The sequence below is a fragment of the Vanessa cardui genome, chromosome 15 (genome assembly GCF_905220365.1).
Source record: "Vanessa cardui chromosome 15, ilVanCard2.1, whole genome shotgun sequence".
Lineage (NCBI taxonomy): Eukaryota > Metazoa > Arthropoda > Insecta > Lepidoptera > Nymphalidae > Vanessa > Vanessa cardui.
The window spans coordinates 1,671,817-1,691,438 of record NC_061137.1 but is presented as its reverse complement, the minus strand read 5'-3'; the positions used below and the strand labels follow the sequence as shown (position 1 = coordinate 1,691,438).

The 19,622-nt window shown below is 30.8% G+C and overlaps 1 protein-coding gene across 1 annotated transcript; it reads right to left on the bottom strand.

Moving 5' to 3' along the window:
* Window positions 1-724: 724 nt before the first annotated feature.
* LOC124535786 (flocculation protein FLO11-like) lies at window positions 725-19,252 on the bottom strand. Its single transcript, XM_047112120.1, has 3 exons — window positions 19,174-19,252; window positions 7,457-7,629; window positions 725-3,524 (listed from the first exon to the last, which is right to left on the bottom strand). The coding sequence occupies exons 2-3, from the start codon at window positions 7,606-7,608 to the stop codon at window positions 758-760; spliced, it is 2,919 nt and encodes a 972-aa protein (XP_046968076.1). The 5' UTR covers window positions 7,609-7,629; window positions 19,174-19,252; the 3' UTR covers window positions 725-757.
* Window positions 19,253-19,622: the final 370 nt, after the last annotated feature.

Genomic DNA, 19,622 nt, shown 5'->3' with positions numbered 1-19,622 from the left:
TGTAAAATTATTAAGTTCAACTTAAGTAACTAAATTAAATATACACTTCGTCACTAGATGGCTCTAATAATAATTAAAAAAATAATTATAAATTATTGTTAGTGCTATTATAAATGCTTTCTGCATTTAAATTTTAATAAAATATAAGAAAGTGTAAAATAAAAACCATTTATAAATTAAACAAAATATTTGTTATGTATATTTTTAATATTTACACAAAATAAATTTATAATAGAAAAATATCAAACTATTTTAATAAAAACGGCTACAAATGTTTTTATGAAGTTGAGAATACAAAATTGTAGTCTTACACGACCCAGTCTTCCTTTAGACTTTTTAATAATGCTTTCGTTTATTGTATTAAACAAAAAAAAACAATTAAAAAGTCAGTGCTTTTAAATTTAACAGTATAACCTTAAAAATTAAATTCGATATCACAATATAAATTCAGCAGGCTTCCCTCAATATGTATCTGAGTCGAGGATAACGTTCTGAAAATATACTAACTATAAATAATATTATAAAATGCATTCATACAATATTTTACGATAATAATACATTGAACCTAAATTTAAATTTGTTAGTTATGATCTTAATATTTCCAATGACATGTTTTAACGGTATTGAAATTACACCTTTTTAATGAGATGCTAGAATAATATTACAGAGAGCTAAAAATAATTACTTTTTGTAGTCCATACTGTTTTGTAATTATAATTCTGTACGTTAAAGTAATATATATTCTTCAAGCTGTTTTTCAAAGACTTTTACCGTCTAAGCTTCGTAAATATCTATTTAGAGATTCGGAAGTACTTTGTAAAATGCTTAATCCTAGTCTGTATTTGAATTCGACGATTCTTTTAAGGAAATCGAAAAATCCATTTCCTCCAGAATTCGGCAAGGGCGGATATGTTATCACTTCTGGATCGTACGAAGGCCTTGGTCGTTTACTGGTTACCGACACAGGTGGAGGTGAAGGAGGCATTGTCGACGTAGTCTCTGATCGGATTTCAGTTGTTGTTTCTGTATTCATATTTTTGAATTGTGTTGTGGAATCTGTTTTCGGATTATTATTATCATTTATTAAAGGACTGCTTTTTTCACTGACTTGGGACTTGCTTGTGGGAAATACTTCAAATATTTTAAATGCATCTGTTGTTACGTCAAGTTCATTCGAAAATTCGGTTTCAGTTGTTTTAATATTTTTATCGTCAACGGGTAAAGTGGACACGCTTTCAATTACTTGATTTTTTAATGTGCTAGGTTCTTCGGTTTGTGGAAATTCTTTAGCAGGGTCAACTGATACCGCGTATACTGTAAATACTTCTTTGTTTTCTGGAGTCGTTTCCTCATTTGTCGATTGCATTATTTCAAATAAAGAAGGTCGTCTCATCGGAGCCTCGAGACCGTCATCAATTTCATTGCTTATAAATATTTCATTTTCTTTATTTTCCTTTGCAGCCTTTAAGATGTCTTCAATTGATCCTACAATGCCTCGCTTACGACGAGTATTTCTTCGTTTCCTATTTAACTTTCTGGGACCGTGCTCCGGTACTACAATAGGTGTTGCTGTTTCTGTCAGCTCTTTTGGTACATTTCCAACGACAAATTTATTATCTGTTGATTCTTCGTCGGCACTTTTTTCTTCAGAATATTTGCTATTATTTGTTTCTTCTTCATCATTGTTGGAACCTAAGTACATTGATGTAGGGGGGTATGTCATAATGTTAGGATTACTCGTTGTCTCACTATAAAATTGAGTTTCGTAAGGATAAACTGGCTTAAAGTCTGAATCTCCTGATGGTTTCACTCCGTAAACAACAGAACTTGACGCATCGTTTCCAAATGATGATATACCAGTGGATTCAACTTCAGGGGCAGCGTAAATAGGCTCAACCGCTGGATATGAAGGGCTGTACGTCTGGGCTTTATCGTATTTTTTTTCTGTGGTATAAGCATTCACATTATGTCGGGTTTCGTACTGATAACGATTATAATTGAAGGATTCTGGATAAACGGCACCGTGGGCTATACCTGTCTTTTGTTGCGGATAATGATTATTGTGTTTTGTTTCATAATTATTATTGGCTACATGACGATATCTTAAATCTTGATCTTTTTTAGCGGGATACCTATTTATATAAGCCATTTGTCCGGCATATGGATTAAGTTTTTGTTTCGAATGAATAGGCATACCAGCGAGAACGGTACCAAGCATTTCTTCTTCAGGTTGTCCATTACCTTCACTTGCGTATTCTTCAGCATTGTGTCTATAAATATCGTCCTTCTTATCAACTTCAATAGTTCTTCTAACGGGAGTACCGAAGGGGAAAAATAGGTAGCTAGCGAGTCCTACTAATCCTAGACCTAGAACACTAACTCCGACTGAGGGCATTACTTCTCTCGAAAAATAATTATAAATTTGTGAAGTAAATGGACCTACACTACTAACACTACTAGCTGGTTTCTTTGAGGTTTTGTTTGTTTTAGTTTTGTTGGATGTTTTAACATCTGCAGATACCGCAGTCGAGGTCTCGGGTTTAGGTTTTGATGTTTTACGCTTCTTTGTTTTGGTTTTCTTCCTAGTTGATGTTCGTTTTGGTTTTTTAGTTGTTGTGGCTGGTGTGTTAATCTCTAATTCAATTTCTTGTTCCTTAGCTTCCATCGGCAATATTGCTGATTCACTAACAATTGGTGCGGATGTAGTAGTAGTAGTTGTAGAGGTAGTACTTGTTTTTAGTTTATTTTTGTTAGATTTTTTAGCTGGCTTCGAAGTTACTTTAACAACAGGTATTATTGAAACGGTTGCCTTAGTGGTTAAAGCTTCAGTCGGTGGTGTAGGAGTGGTGCTTGTAGTTGTAGTTGTACGGGGAGACGTATTCTTGTTCTTTTGTACGTTTGATAGTACTGTATCCTTAAGTTTATTGTAAACATTTTCACTAATTGCGGAACCGCCAGCTACTAAATCAGCTTTATTTGTGCTCCCAATGATTGGTCGTTTAGCCACTGGAGTTTTATTTTGTGGCCTCTTGTTTTTGTTTTTGGATGATGTAGGTTTCGGTTTCTTTTGAATCTCTTGTGTTTCTGCTTGTGTTGGCTCTGTCGATACAGAATTATTATCTTTGTTAACAGGGTTGCTTAACAATATCCAAGTGGATATACCTTCATTTGTGGTAGAAGATTCATTGGGTACGTCCTTATTTTCCAGTTCCAATTCTTCCATTGTAACTGGGACAGCAATGCCTGTATGGGAGTTTTCAGGAATGGCGTCGGTATCTTCATTTCTAGTTTTGACTTTCAATTTTTGGACGAACTGAGTCTTTACTTTTGGTGGTATTCTAGTATCTATCAAAACTGGGACCTCGATTGTTTTATTCGGTTTATCGAGTAGCTGTGTTGCAACTTTCTTTATGGAGTCTCCAATGATTGGAACTTTATTTTTAACATCTCTTGAAGTGTTTGAAGTCGATGGTTCATTATCAGGCTTCCGCTTATTTGATTCCGAAATAACTTCAGTAGAATTTCTGTAAATAGAAAATAAAAGCAATTAGAGAAAGTATACACAGTGATAGGAAAATAAATAAATAAAAACAAAACACAAATATGTAGTTGAGGGAAATAATAAAACGAATATTGATATATTAATTTTATTGTAAAGTATAATCTATTCACAATTATCTTTTTTATTTCAAATATCACAAGAGGTACTTGGAATCTTAGTGTAACAAACTAATATACTAGAAATAAACAACAGCTAACGAATATATATTTTAAATTCTAAAGTATATATAAATATAATATCTTACTAATTTGATATAAGAAAGTCTTTAATGTTACGGAAATTCCATATACGAGTACATTATATAGAGTCGTAAAAGTCATGTCATACAAAGAGCATATTTAGTTTTATAAACTAAAAGTTGATATTTAAACATACCAATATTTTATTCCTTTAATCATAACCAAGTTATATTTGTTTTTATTTATGAGGGTTCATTTGCACTACAACGAGTTTGTATACTACAACAAGGTTGCATGAATAGCCGATTTTTTTGTTGATTTTTCAACAACATATCTGTGCTAGAGCTGCAGTTATAGTATCATACTAATTTATATTGATTTGATTTGATTTGCTATGATTTGGTATTAATCACCTCATCTCACCATGACATCTCTAAATTATTTAGTTGCAATGAAACCGGGAAGTTTATTGTTGATACATGTTGAATATCTTATTTAAGGTTAGTTACTTAGTTTTATATAAAAATCATCTAAATATATATATTTAAATTATTGACGTATGGAAATTTGTAGGAAAATGTGTTTATATCATATTAGTGTGAGCGAAAAAAAATAAATAAAAAATTGCTACCTTGCGATGCCGCACCGAGTGGCCCGTACTTTACAATTAATTATATTATATATATTATATAATTAATAATTAAATTATACCGATCAAAACCGGAGGTTGACAGCTAATATGCTATATATGTATAAGGTTTTCTATAACATACAAAAGTTAGAAATTGTTTTAATAATATTAGCAATGCTATCATACAGGCAATATTATATTTAAATTGTTGACTATAACTAGTTAGACTACCAAAGACACCTGATAATTGGTCACAACGGCTCATAGACACTGTAATAAATATGATTATTTACAAATAAATAGATAATAATAATAAATAAGAGTACAATTAAATACATAATAATAAAATAGCGTAAGTGACATGGTAACATTAAATTAAAACTGACAGAAGTCATATTTAAATAAAAATAAAATATGCTACCAATACTCATATTGAATTATTTATATATCTATTCTACAGATATATTTGTATATGAGATACTTATGCTTCAAATATAGTACGACAGCCAGTTATTCCTAAGCCAGAAAGACTTGCTGTACTAATATGTACTTCGTAAGTTTTTGAGTCCTATAGATACGATCTACGATAACGAATAGGATCGGCTATCGATTGACATTTTTTTGGAAAATTGTAATTTTTTTTGAGTTTACATGCCATTATTCCATGCTTCACAACAACAAAAACAACAACAGCCTGTGAATTTTCCATTGCTAGGCTAAGGCCTCGTCTCCATTTGAGGAGAAGGTTTGGAACATATTCCACCACGCTGTTGCAATACGGGTTATCAGAATATACATGTGGAAAAATTTCTTTGGAATTAGACACATGCAGGTTTCCTCACAGTGTTTTCCGTCACCGCCGAGCATGAAAGGAATTATAAGCACAAATTAAGAACATGAATATTCAGTGGCGCTTGCCTGGGTTTGAAGCCGCAATAATCGGTTAACATACACGCGTTCTAACCACTGGGCCATCTTTGCTTAATTAATTAATAATATAAATAAGTTGTAATAGGTATAAATAAATATTGATATGATTAATGCCTTAAATAAAAAAAAGTATGCGCTAACTAAAAAAAAATAAATTAACAGTTTGTCGAGATAATAATTCTATTCAATTGTAACAGTTTTTGATTAATTAATAAATAAGAATAAAATAAAAACTGAGCTAAATTATAATCCGTTTCAAAGTAAGTCGCCGTCTAACGGTAGATTTAATTATTCAAATGCAATAAAACTTATTTAATTTTTTTTAATAAAATTATTTACATTTAAAACTTTACTTGCAAATGAAATGAATAAGGTGACACAAATTTAAATTAATTTTTATGAGTATATTTTCTTAAGAAGTTCTATTTAACACGAATAGTCCAAGTTTCTCTTTTCTTTCTCTTATTTTTACGATTATTATCTACTAGATTTGTTTTCACTATATCTTTATTAAATTTTGTAACTGCATTAAATAATTCTTTTATTTTGTTAAACCAAGATGTACTTCTTGGAATTTCTGATTCTAATGTTCTACTATTAGGAAACGAATTTAAATACCACGTCTTATAATGATCATCCCATTCCCACTGAGGTCTATTTAAATATACATCTGTGGCCTCCCTTCCTGATAACGCCCAAGGTGTAAACAAAGCAGCAAGACCTGACGTGCCAGCGAATATTAATATCAATGGAGTTAAAAAGAAAGATAATGCACTAAAACTGAGAGGATTGATAGCAGCTAGCCAACTGAACGCACTTAATGCAGGTCTAAAAAAATCTATAACAGACGAAAAACTAAACATATCATCATCATTATCGTTTGGACGACTGGGCTTTGTATAAGATGATAGTGCTGTACTTGGGGAAGCAATATTAGATGTTTCAGATGATTCTCCCGGTGAAACACTATTTGCAGCATTATAACTGGATAACTCTAACCCTTCATTTGACCCACTGTCTACTTGTGGATCATTTTCTTGAGATTCTTCATAATCATTAATACTCTCATCACTGGCAGAATTATCGAACGGTAAACCAAATACGTCAGTTAATGTTGTGTCTGTGTCTTCCTCAGATTCTATCACAACATTCTTATTAACAACATTTGTGTTAACTGCTATATTAAGATCTGGACATGCTTCTTTAGCTTGACCTTGAAATGTGTTATTTAGGGTTACAAATATTGTAGGGCAATCGTCAGATGAGGCACTATATTCTTCGGGTCGTATAACGATTCTATCTGTATAACCTTTTATGGGAGGGAAAGTGGTAACGTCGAAATCGTTGTTATAATTTGGTGAAAAATTCTGATTGTAAATATGATGTGTATCTGGCCTTTTTGGTTTGTACGTCTTAACTGGTTTGATAGTGGTTGGCTTTCTATTAGAATTAACACTATGCCATGGCTTGGGATAACCTACATTTGTTATAATCGGTGTTGGTGTAGGTGTTGTGAAGATATAGTTTGGTCGGGATACGTATGGATTATCTATCACGTGAAAATTGTCAGAATAAACTTGTGTTTCTTCTGAATATGGTGGCCTAGGTTTGTTATATGTGTGTGTGAAACGTTTATTGTCAGATTGCATGTTATTTGAATGTTTGGTACTTTCTTCAGAATTGTAAGTATTTTCTGTACTACTAAATTGTATGTTTGAATTAAAAATATTTACAAAATTGGAATCGTCTCTTTCATCAGAATCAACGTCTTCATTAGAAATATTTAAATCATCATATTTAGAGTTGTCAGTCCATTTCGTGACAATTTTTTTGATAACTGGTTTGTTTACATTTCTACTTACTAAGTAATTATCATTCACTTGTGAATGTACGGTCTCTTTATTAGAATCAGAATCATGTATTTCACTGTTTTGTATTTGAGTATCAAAACTTGGTCTTTGTTTTATTATTTTTCGTAAAACACGACTTTGTCTCCTATCTACATTAAAATTGATATTTAATTTAGAATTGAAAATGCTAATATTTTTATTATAATTGTCATGCATAACCCTACCCTTATTAGCTAAAGTATTATTATTATCTAATGGTAACTGAAACAAATGAAAGCTGTCATTATTTTGTCTTTGATTATACCTCGTAAGATCCTCGGTTTTTTCCGTTGTGATATTTTGCACTACGTCTAATGTAGTCGATTCGAGCTGAGGCCGTGAATAAACATATTGACTAAAAACAGTTAACACTAAAACTAGAGTCCACTTAACACAAACACTTTTTAGACGCGCCATTGCGAACGACTCGCCTTATACCTGAAAAGAAAGAAACACAAATTAGAATCATGTATAGATATAAAAAAATATCTCAGTATCTGTTTGTAATATTAAAATAGCCCTTTTTACTCAATGCATATAACAAAATAACATTTTTTACAATTTTTGTTTCTCTGTCGGTCGATTTTGACGGGACTTTCAATGGCAGATAACTGACATAACAAGGAGTAACTTAGGCTACGATATTTTTTTTGTTATATTCAAACGCGCACAAGGTCGCAAGCACGGCTAGTATCAAAGAAAAATATAATAGATAGTGCAGTCAGTGTAAGAAAACCGTCGTCAGTTTTCAAAGTCGTAAACTCTTAGTACCTTTTGAATCTAAACATCAAATAATTCTCAGTCGGTAAAGCAGATTATCGCTCATTCTGAGCACACGAAAATAGATCTTAAGGTGACGAACCTTTTCTTACCCCGACTGTACCTACATATCACTAGAATACTTCACAATTGGTATTCTAGATATCTTAAGTGTATAAACTACTTCTTGTGCTCTACTACTAGTAAAACTTTCTGTACTCGGTGTTTCTTGTTGAAATACGAACAGCTTGATCGTTGAAGTTAGAAACTCCTCCTATATCAGTAGCAGCAGTGCAATTCTGTAAGATTACACTTCGTATATCACTTATGAAATGTGACTGTGATGTGATGACAACCATCTCATCGTGATACACCATTTTGACAACGTATAAATATTATAATCAAAGTCACATATCACCTGACATACTTGGTGGTAGGACTTTGTGCAAGCCCGTCTAGATAGGTACCACCCACTCATCAGTTAATCTACCGCCAAATATCGGTACTCAGTATTGTTGTGTTCCGGTTTGAAGGGTGAATGAGCCAGTGTAACTACAGGCACAAGGGACGTAACATCTTAGTTCCCAAGGTTCGTGGCACATTGACGATGTAAGGAATAATTAATATTTCTTACAGCGTCATAGTCTATGGGTGATAGTGAACACTTACCATCAGGTACCATGCTCGTCCGCCAAAATATATAAAAAAAATATTTCACGGTGAGTATCGAATTATTTCTCACATAATACCTCTGCAATATGAAAGATCAGATGTGCATTTAACATAATTAATTATTAAGTACAGTAACGTTCTTCTATTATCAAACAGCCACTGCTACTGATTTGGGTGGCTTACGATGTTTACCTTCACCGAGCACTAGCAAAAAAAAATATCGCTATTTATAGCAGTCTGAATCCGCAAATAACAAACATATCGCTACTTATAGCAGTCTGAACCCGCAATTCAAGTAACTATTAGGCCAGCAGAGCTCCTAGCTAATTGGACTTATAAACAAAATATAATTAATAGCCTATAAAACGACGATATAAATAAATTAAGTAGATATTATGTTAACGGTATTAAAATATACAAAACAAGAAATAAACCGTCATATGGGAAATCGGTCCGTTAAGTTATCCGAGACGTGTATGTGAGAACCGTTACGTTGACCTTCGGTTTTATAACATAAATACTTAAATTGAATTTAAGACTTTCCTTGACTGTTATTCTGATATTGATGTATTGAATTATGTTAAAAAAGCCTTTATTTAAATAAAAAATAAATATTGGACAACATCACATACATTACTCTGATCCCAGTGTAAGTAGCTAAAGCACTTGTGCTATGGAAAATCAGAAGTAACGACGGTACCACAAACACCCAGACCCAAGATAACATAGAAAACCAATTTTTCTACATCGACTCGGCCGGAAGTCGAACCCGGGACCTCGGAGTGACGTACCCATGAAAACCGGTGTACACACTACTCGATCACGGAGGTCGTCGAACTTTTATTTAACGTCATTTAGAATAATATTAATAATAATCAATACATATAATAAAATTGGAGTGTTTGTTTGTAAAGTTAAAACCCTTTTTTACTCAATACATTTGTATGTAAACACGGTACATATACCAAAATAACATTTTTTAAAATTTTCGTCTGTCTGTCTGCCTGTTTATTCCGGCTAATCTCTGGAACGGCTGGACCGATTTTGACGGGACTTTCACTGGCAGATAACTTAGGCTACATTATTTTTTTAATTCAAACGCGTACAAGGTCGCGGGCACAGCAAGTATGCCAATATATTTAATGGTCAAATAGGTTTGCAATCGTTATCTTATTTTCAAAAATCAAAATCAATACTTTATTCAAGTGGGCTTTTACAAGCCCTTTTGAATCATCATATAACAATTAAGTGAAGCTACCACCGGTTCGGAAAGTAGATTCTACCGAGAAGAACCGGCTAGAAACTCAGTAGTTACTCTTTTTCAACATTTAAAAAAAAAATACAGTCATGTTAGTTAATACAATTATTTAAATTAATTTAATATGCAAAAGAGATATGGAAAATATATTAATCATAAATAGTTAATACATATACACGATACCTTGATTTTCTTTTGAATCTAATTTCGATAGTACATTCAAAAGACTTACTTTTGAATGTACTAACGGTATAACGGTTTTTGCCTTCCACTGGAGAAAAGTAAATTCTTGGTAAGGCATTAAGGAAAAACCCTAATGACCACACGTCTGTGGAAGACAAAATATTAAATTCCAAATAAAAAAATCAAAAACCCATTACTCACAATAGAACGAATGCATTTAACATTCAAGACAACTTCACTTTTGCGGTGTGACTTTCATTTGCATTTAATGTTATTTACCTAAGTGACTTGAGTCATGAACTTGGACTTGATTTGACTTGGTATATATAATATAATATATAAAAAAATACTTTGTATGGGGTATGAAATTTGACATCGTTAAAGTTTACATGGAGATATATTTTTTTCATTATTAGAAAAAGAGTAAATCAACAAAGGCATCACGCACACTACCATACTTTTGTTACACACATAAAAATCAATAACATATTATAATATTTCTTCGTGACATTTTCTTATGATAATGAGCCTCAGAGGAGCTTGAGAGGAGGAGCTCAATGATGACATCATTGAGCCTAATTTTTTTCTATATTACGAATCAATATATTACAATTTTTTAGTAAAAACAAATGACGATTGAGAATGAATTTCCACCAATCGGTAACCTAGTTTTAAGTCATATAAGCACTCATTGTTTAAAAAGTATTTGCTACTAGATACAAAATTGTCTTTTTACAAAATTGCTACTCCTTTCCATTATTGACGATGTTCATCAAACTAAATGGATTCCACTGAAAGACAAAATCTAATAAAATTTATGACCTAAATAGGTCTACGGTACATCCTTCAATCATAATATTGAGCTTAATTATCGTTTTCATTCCAACACAAACTGTATGCTTTGGAGGTGATAATATAAATATTAGTCAAATTTCAAAAAAAGAATAATTTTATTCCATGCATTAAAGAGCTCTCAATTCAAAATAAGCCTATAAATAGTAACATTAAAAAAAAACAAAAAAAAACTTAGTATCAACTTTCGCTAAACGCTATAATAAAAATTCTCGGAATCTCGAGTCACGTCTTTGTCGAGCTTTGATCATTTCCATTTCTAAAGGCCAACGACCCCTCTCGGCGACTGGAATGTTTGTATTATTGACCCCTATAACCGAAACCCAGTGGCTTACAAAATGACCCAGAAGGATTAAACCAGTATATTTTTAATTTAATAATAAATAAAAGTGTCATTTTAAATATGTTTATAACACTATTTTATTTATAATTTATTTTCTGTAACCAGTTGAGAGAACGCTAAGATTTCAATTATTCAATCAATCAATCAACAGATAACAATAATATGTATTGCAGTATTACTACATAACGTAAATGACATTGTAACTATAGTTGAATACATATTGACTGTAAATAGCATGATTAATATTTGATACACTGTCAATGACTATAGGCAGTAGTTACCATCAGATGCCCAGAAAGCTTCTAAAGACTTACCCCCCCCCCCCTCTATCTAGTAAGGTATAGTCTGATTGTTCTTTTAGTCTATTACAGCAAAACCACACTTTACGTTCTAACTCCAATTCAGATAAAAAAATTAACCTTACATGCATGCCTTTTCATTCGATTTTTGTATATTATTCGTTAAATTGGGTCGAAATTAAGCGATCGCAATAATCTGCTACTACAAAACGTAAAACCGATTTCATTTATGTATGATATCACCTACTTTTACTTTTATGGGCGAAATAACTGCACAGAGATAAATATTACCCTCGTTTAAGGCTTAAATTGAAGTGTTCATTTTGTTATCTTCAACAGAATACAAGATTTAAATTGATACATATTAGAATAGAGACAGCAGTACCCAATAAAACATTTATGTCTTAAGGAAAGATCTGCTCTGATCTGAAACGCTTCACCGAAATCGCCGATAGTCTTTTCGAAGTCTTGGACGATCGACAAGAACACTGCTTGCACCCAGGTGATTTTTGTGCTCAAGACAGGGCTGCCAAAAACCACAGTTGCACATTATTTATTTTAAATTGTTATGATTGAATGACATATAGAATAACTTTCCTGTGTTATGGAATCTACAACATATATACCCACTAACCTTTATCAGTGAAGTGGGATACTATAAACTTCCAACCATTTTGACAGAGGGTCTTGCCCAGAACGATACATTAGGCAATTACTAATACTTTGAACTCATTGATAACAGAACAATACAAACTGTTCATGTAACGGCTTGAATCAATTTTAAACCGTACTTGACCGTAACATTTATCTATTTAACAACATGGAAGGTGTACACAAAATGAGGTCCAATTAATGGGCGATGTTTAAAGTATAACATTTTTTTTTGGCGGTGGATCATTGTTATCATTTTATCATATACATGCTTTTAACATATTTATAAACATATAAATATGTTTAATATACATAACATGCTTATAAACATGCTTTCTGAATTGATTAATTAGTTCTAAAAATATTTGAGAAGTAAAGCGTCAAATGTTACTCTTATTTCAATACAAATTTGTTAATGCTTCTATCATTATGAACAATATTATTAAACATATACGTCATTATATTGTTGTAAACTGTGAGGTCACTGTCAGTAAAACACCCAGGGTGTATTTTAAAATTTGTAATTGAATTTAAAAACAGAAGTAGCAAAAGATCATTTATGTATATTAAAAATATAAAAGGACCTAAAATTTATCCCTGTAGAGTACCTATTTTGGCACAGAACTAAAACATTTTTATCCTAGTCAGTAAACTTGTTACTTATTATATTGAACATATTTTTTGTTTATATGTAATCATTCGATTGATCGAACCAAGAAACCAATACATGTAATATGATAGACTATCGAGGAATATGGTCATATGGAGGTGCTAAATACTTAACAAACGCTAGTCCGCCCGCGTTCTCCCGCATCTTGCGATAGAACAATCTAACCGTGACTATTATGTTAATCATATAACTGGAGACGCACGTATTGGAATGCGTTCTCGTTTCTACTCGATCCACTGGTTTTCCAACAGCAGAACGCAACGCTAGGATTACATTCACAGTGTCAAGTGTACGTAAAGAAAATGCACCGTGTTTTGAAAATCATTCAATTGAAAATATTTGGATGCCTTGAAAATCATCTTTAAAACTTACAATTTAGTTTAACCAGTTAATATATTATACTTCTTGCCTACTGTAATCTTTAAACTGATCCTGGTTATTAAAAGTGTTTTTTTACCTGTTCATAGCTCCAGTCAATAACTGTGTTCTTTACTCATCAAAATTTTTATTACTCAACATGAAAGCCAATCGTAGGATTTAATTTGTAACACATGATTAAATATATGGTATATTTAATAGCTATAATTTAAAAAAATGAAACGAATGAACTATTGGTAAAAAACCGTTTGTCATTTGTTTTCTATTAAAATGTAATTCTATTTTCAAAGTCTTATTACTTTAACATAAAAACAAATAGAAAATTCAAGTATTCTTTTACTAGAACAAATATCTGTTATTCATACTAATCGTCATTTTAACGAATTATATTTAACTGGTTTAATTAACATATTTAACTAACTGTCATCCGCAAGTTTGCTTGCGTTTTAGGAGTTCGTCGTTGGTTGTAAAAGACTATACCTTCTCTGGGTAGTTCAATTTGACTTCAGACCAAGTTTCTTCAAATTTTTTTCAATGACAGACAGACAGATAGTATTATTATGATATTTATAATATTATATTGTAAAGCCACTACCGGTTCGGTTCAACCGAGAAAAATAGTCAAAAAATGCAATGCAATGCTCTTTTCGATTTAAAATATAAAACAAAAGAAGCCATTTCTTTCAGTCTTCCTTTAAATCTGAATCATAAAACGACCGCGTGTGTTGAAATACACACACAGATAGAGTTTTAAGAAATAATTTCATAACATGTATTATTGGAAACAACTAACGTGTAATTATTATGTACATACTCGTAACATGTATAGTTTTGAAAAATGACGAGACCCATTCTTAACGGATACATGTATTAGCATTGGCTAATACGTTTTGGTCTGGAAAACAAGTGACATGTCATTATGGATGTTACCACATAAATGGTCACCACATCTTTCTTCATACCAATGGATAGCTTACATAAAAATAGGGCAAGGTATTCTACCACCTCATCAATGACTGCACTATAATCTTTTCTCCAAGTAAAACGCGAAATATCTTATTTTGTATAATAACTGACATTTATTCACAACACCGAAATAAAATCATCAAATAAAACAAACATAAAATAAAACATACTCAATTTAATTGCTATTTCAGATTACAATAACATTTTTGTTCTAAATTTTTGGACCCAGATTCGGATTAAATTTGGAGACTAAGAAACAAATAGAGTACAGTTTTTCCATAATTTATTGAATGAAGAAAAATATGTCCTTTTTAATCTTATCACTTATAATGTGGACGAACTTTTTTTGATTCCAATCGGAACTTAGACTATCTTGTCCTCCCTTAGATAAAATTTCGGACATAAAAACGTAATTTACTGCTTTTATATGATAGCGGTAAATGGTCGCACTTTTGGACTTCCTGGTATGTGGTCAATACCGGCTATAAACCGTATATACAAATATTGGGAATATTACGTTTTATTCCTTACATTGCGAATGTGCAATCGAGTTTTGGAGTCCCTTTTGCCAGAACGCAACAATACTAAGTGTCTGATAAAATATTTAATGAGCGAAATACGGTCTAACTCACATCTCCACTATCAAAATTTTCTTTGATTTTATGATTTTGAAAATAGAATTCAATTTCGCAAGACATATTGCACTTGTTTTTATAAAACCTTAGTCACAGGCGAGTAAGTAAGTAACACATAGTTCGCGGAAACACTTTCCCGTTTATGTCACACTATTATTCAAACCATAACACGTCTGATGATATGTTCCGCTTTATTTAATCTGCGAAATTATATCATTATTTTAGTAATAGTGGAATTATAATTATAATAATTCCTGTACAAACAGGGTAATAATAGAGGACTCGAGTTGCTTGGACGTATTCTGTGGTGATATAATATGCACTATGGTTTCTGGAGTTTAGGCTGTTAGTGGATTGTATTTTTTTACATTTATTTTTTGTTTCAGATGTTTTAGTTGTTTCGAGAGGGCACGTGTTTATATAATGTAGAAAAATATTAGTGGCTATAAATATTTTTAGGTGTTTGCCTCCGAGGTATCTCTTTAAGTAATACTATGTTTATGTTGTTATTATTTTTTGAAAACCTTGTTAGGCTTAGATGTGACAACCAACAAAACGAAGAGTACCAATTCCAAATCAACATTGACCTGAACAAAACAACATGAAGTAAAAGTAAAGATACGAGTATCATTCCAGATAAATCTAACTAAATCATATAGAAACCTATAGATATAGAACCATCTAAATAAGAGTGTATTTGCCCAAAATTGGGATAGTGAGACTTTCATTACAAAAAAAATACTTTTAAATTAAATAGGAAATTGATATATAACCTTTTTAATAAAACTATACGAATACTTTTTATATGAACAGGATCACTTAACACAGGAGAAGAAAAATCTTCACTTATTTGTTTCCCTTTAATTGTCAACATGCTTATATGAGATTATAGATTGTCTCACCGATAAAAAAGCTTATAAGAAAAGCTTTAAAAGTTTTAACTGTAAAAAGCAAACAGGTTTAAAGTCAATAAATGAACAGTTAATAGTTATGGGAAAAGGTTTGAATCAACTAAACCCAAAAAGAAGAAGGTATAGTTATATTAAGTGATGATTTTGAATTATAAGATTCCGTAGAAATCCCAAACATATTTATTAAGTCCAGTGAGACAAGAAAAATGTAAATTTAACATGCAACATAACATACATTACTCTGATCACAATGTAAGTAGCTAAAGCATTTGGGTTATGGCAAATCAAAAGCAACGACGGTATCACTAACACCCAAACCCAAAAATTTTTCTTTACAAAAAACTCGTACTAATACTGGTAAACGCTCGCCCATGTATCGCCTGATCGAAATATACAATAAATATTTCAATGATGTAGATATCTTTATGAACACCCCTGGTTGTTATAAAAAATCTATTCTGGATAAGTTGCAAGATTTTAATGCACTGTTATAACAGAAGTCAAATAAACTTATGTAAGTTCCTAGTTAGAAACAACTTTTAACTAATAAGTAATTAATCCACTTTATTTTTCTTTTTTATTTTATTTTCTGTTTATTTATTTTTTGTTTTTTTTTTTGAGCTACCAAAATTGTTATTCTTCTATTTATTTACTATACTTTAATTTATTCTGTCTACTTTAAAATTTGTTATTTCTCTTTATTTTTTGTTCCTCAGTTAAATAAATAAATTATTTATACATACAAATTAAGAAAAATATATAAAAATTGTATCGTCTATCTCTCAATAACTTTAGTAGTAATCTGTGGTTAACGGTGTTGGTTTCACAATTATGTATTTTTAAATCTAAGCTTAGTATTTAGACCTATTGTGACGCTGTTTGTTAAACCCGAATAAATAAATAAAATAAAAAAAAAATAAAACCCAAGACAAGATAGAAAACCAATGAAGTTTTTCTACATCGAATCGGAGCGTCGTACTTATGAAAACCGGTGTACAAGCTACTCGATCACGGAGGTTGTATAGCAGGAAAAAAGCCAAATAAACAGCATTATTTTGATAACAAATTGTTACGATATCATTGATCGAGGGCTTGATTAATCTATGATATTCACTATAGATTTGCACAATATAGCTGAGAGAAAATCGCATGAAGTACGTAAATTTTAGGTTTGTTTATGTTATTTTCCCACTTTCATTGGAACAGTCTACAGAACTAAACCCTAAAATAACTAGGTAATAGCTTAAGACCTTTCATATAATAAAATTAATATAATTTTACAATCAAATTAAAGCACTTGTGCAAAAATTTAAGTAATAAGAGACATTTAAATTTCCGTGATTAAAAGTATGAGTATGTAACAGTGTACTTGTCATGGACAATATGCTTGCAAAGGGAAATTATGTTTCCGAATGTATAATATTGATAATAGTTCTCAAAACAATGAAATGAAATGAATAAGACCGTTTGCTAAAATTGAAACTTTTAGTATCCCAGTGCATTTATACCCAAAATTTCTCAGATAAATTTACCCTCTCAAATCAAGAGATGATTGTAGGAAAAGGCGAGCGTTGATAGTCAGTCACGACATTGCACCTCTCCAATGATTCAAAACAAAACATCAAAAGAAATAGCCCACTCATTGAAAATGTCAAAATGGTTGAAAGTCGTAAGACAATTATGTATCAATTGTTTCTTTTGGTCGTGACTGACGGTCCCGTTGCTTGACGAATTGTACGGAATGTGGAACATCACCTTAAATGCTGCCTTTGTTTCTATAACCTAGTTGAGTGTCCTGATTTATTAATAATGATATAATAAATAGGGGAAATTTGCCGAAACGTTAATAATGGTTGATTAAAAAATAACGAATATTCTTATATGTTTCAGCTTATAAGAAACTTAACTAACGTACTAAATCGTTAATAGTAATAAATTATTAATTATAAGATTGTTTTGAATATAGCAATATTGTACTTAATTATTAATACATAACTATCAATTAAAAAAATAAGAATAAATAATTAAATACTATAAACAATAATTAAATATTTGTTGTATAATAATCTCTTTGTAAACGATATTTTATTGAAATGTTAAAAAAAATGCACAGATTAAAATATTACAAGATTAAGACTACGTCATCGTGTCTTCAATCCTATAGGACATAATGACGAAATTAAGTTAAAATTATTTAATAAAATTATTTATTTAAAAAGAAAAAACAAATTTTTACTTAATGAAACCAGCTCGAAGTATCCTAGCCCTAAGCGTCTCGGCGAAAGTAACCCAAATGTCAAAGTCTCGGGAAACACAACACTAGCCATAGAGCTAGCAAATTAATACAACTGACACTTTCACCTACTTTTGTCATTAAACATAATAAAATCGAGCGCACTGTTATGAACTTTAATAGTACGATATAAAAGTTAAAATGGCTTGAAAAATTCATAAGTAATACGATGCGTTATGACCTTTATATTATGAAAGAAGAAATCAGATGCATTTAAATATAAAGGTGACGGTCAATGTTAATTAGTCATATCATTGGTTCTGCGTTTATTTGTTTCAGTGATTTAAAAGAACTACGGAATTGTGAACAAATTGAGCTAGTTTTTTTAGTAATAACATATTAATCTTGTGGGTTCTTCTTGATATATACTTTATATTACGAATGCATATTATTATTTACGTTTAATTCAGCCAACTAGAATGAATCAAATATTTATTTGAATATACTATACTTCTTAATTTATTAATTATCGCTAGAAATTATTAAAAAACAGGTTTATTATATTTTCATTAAAAAGTCTTTTAATTTGGTAGACCACTTATGATTTTTTTGTTTGCAGTTATAGTTATAGTTTTCCTAATATTTTATTAGACCAAAATCTTCAGTTTTAGATACGTTCTATCTATGGTATACATTTAATTTATATTAATGAAAAAAGTACCTATTATAAAATATATTCTTATGAAATGTTATTTTTTAATTTTATCCATTACTTGTTATTATTATTATTTTATATCATCTCTAAATTGTTTCTAACTCTACGTCCTCTCTAGTTTTATACAATGTCAAGATTACGAGACACTTCAGTGAACAAGCTTTAACGAATTATTTTATAAATTAAATTTGAACTCATATTTACAGTTGAATAAATTTTACAGTATATTTCCTATTAAAATTAACATTTTTAATTAATTTAATTTCATTCGAAGCATAAGCAGATTATTTAAAAATAGATACACATTTTTGGCCTAACATTTAAAGGGATAACAAACTCCTATCAATAAAATATCACAAAACAAAATATATATCGTCCAATTAAAAAACCTAATTTTGAATATCTGTGTATAGTAAAACACCCATTCTATTAAAAAAAAAAACTTCGTCTCACTTACCGTTACTAAACCCGTTCGGTCAGTGCTAAGCACACACGCGTCAAACACAAGAATTCCGATGCAACTGATGGGTTCTACGGACAACGGTATATTGGTCTACTTCCGAGGTTTTTCTTATCTTATTCATAGTACACGTGACGACCACGACACGACTTTACAATACAAGATTAAATTTAACTAAAACAGGGATTTCCAGACTTTGCAACACGTCTGAACCCGATTATAATGCTTTATATTTTTATCTTGGAGGTCTAAAAGTTACGTATAAATTTTTTCTTGTATCGTCTTCATCGTATTTATAACTTCAAATGATTTTCTTTTCAATTTACACTCCCTTTCCTCAGATCATTGTTACATTAAGTCGTTCTTTAATTTAATCTTATTAAGTTTAATCTTATGGAAATGTGACAAATTTGAAATATCCTGAACATAGCATTTTGGAACAATTT

Bases quoted from the DNA above. Each gene is read 5' to 3' on its own strand.
- LOC124535786 (XM_047112120.1), bottom strand. From the start codon at position 7,608: ATGGCGCGTCTAAAAAGTGTTTGTGTTAAGTGGACTCTAGTTTTAGTG. The intron at 3,525-7,456 runs GTATAATCAAAG...TTCTATTTACAG, and splicing joins AAAACCGAGGATCTTACGAG to AAATTCTACTGAAGTTATTT.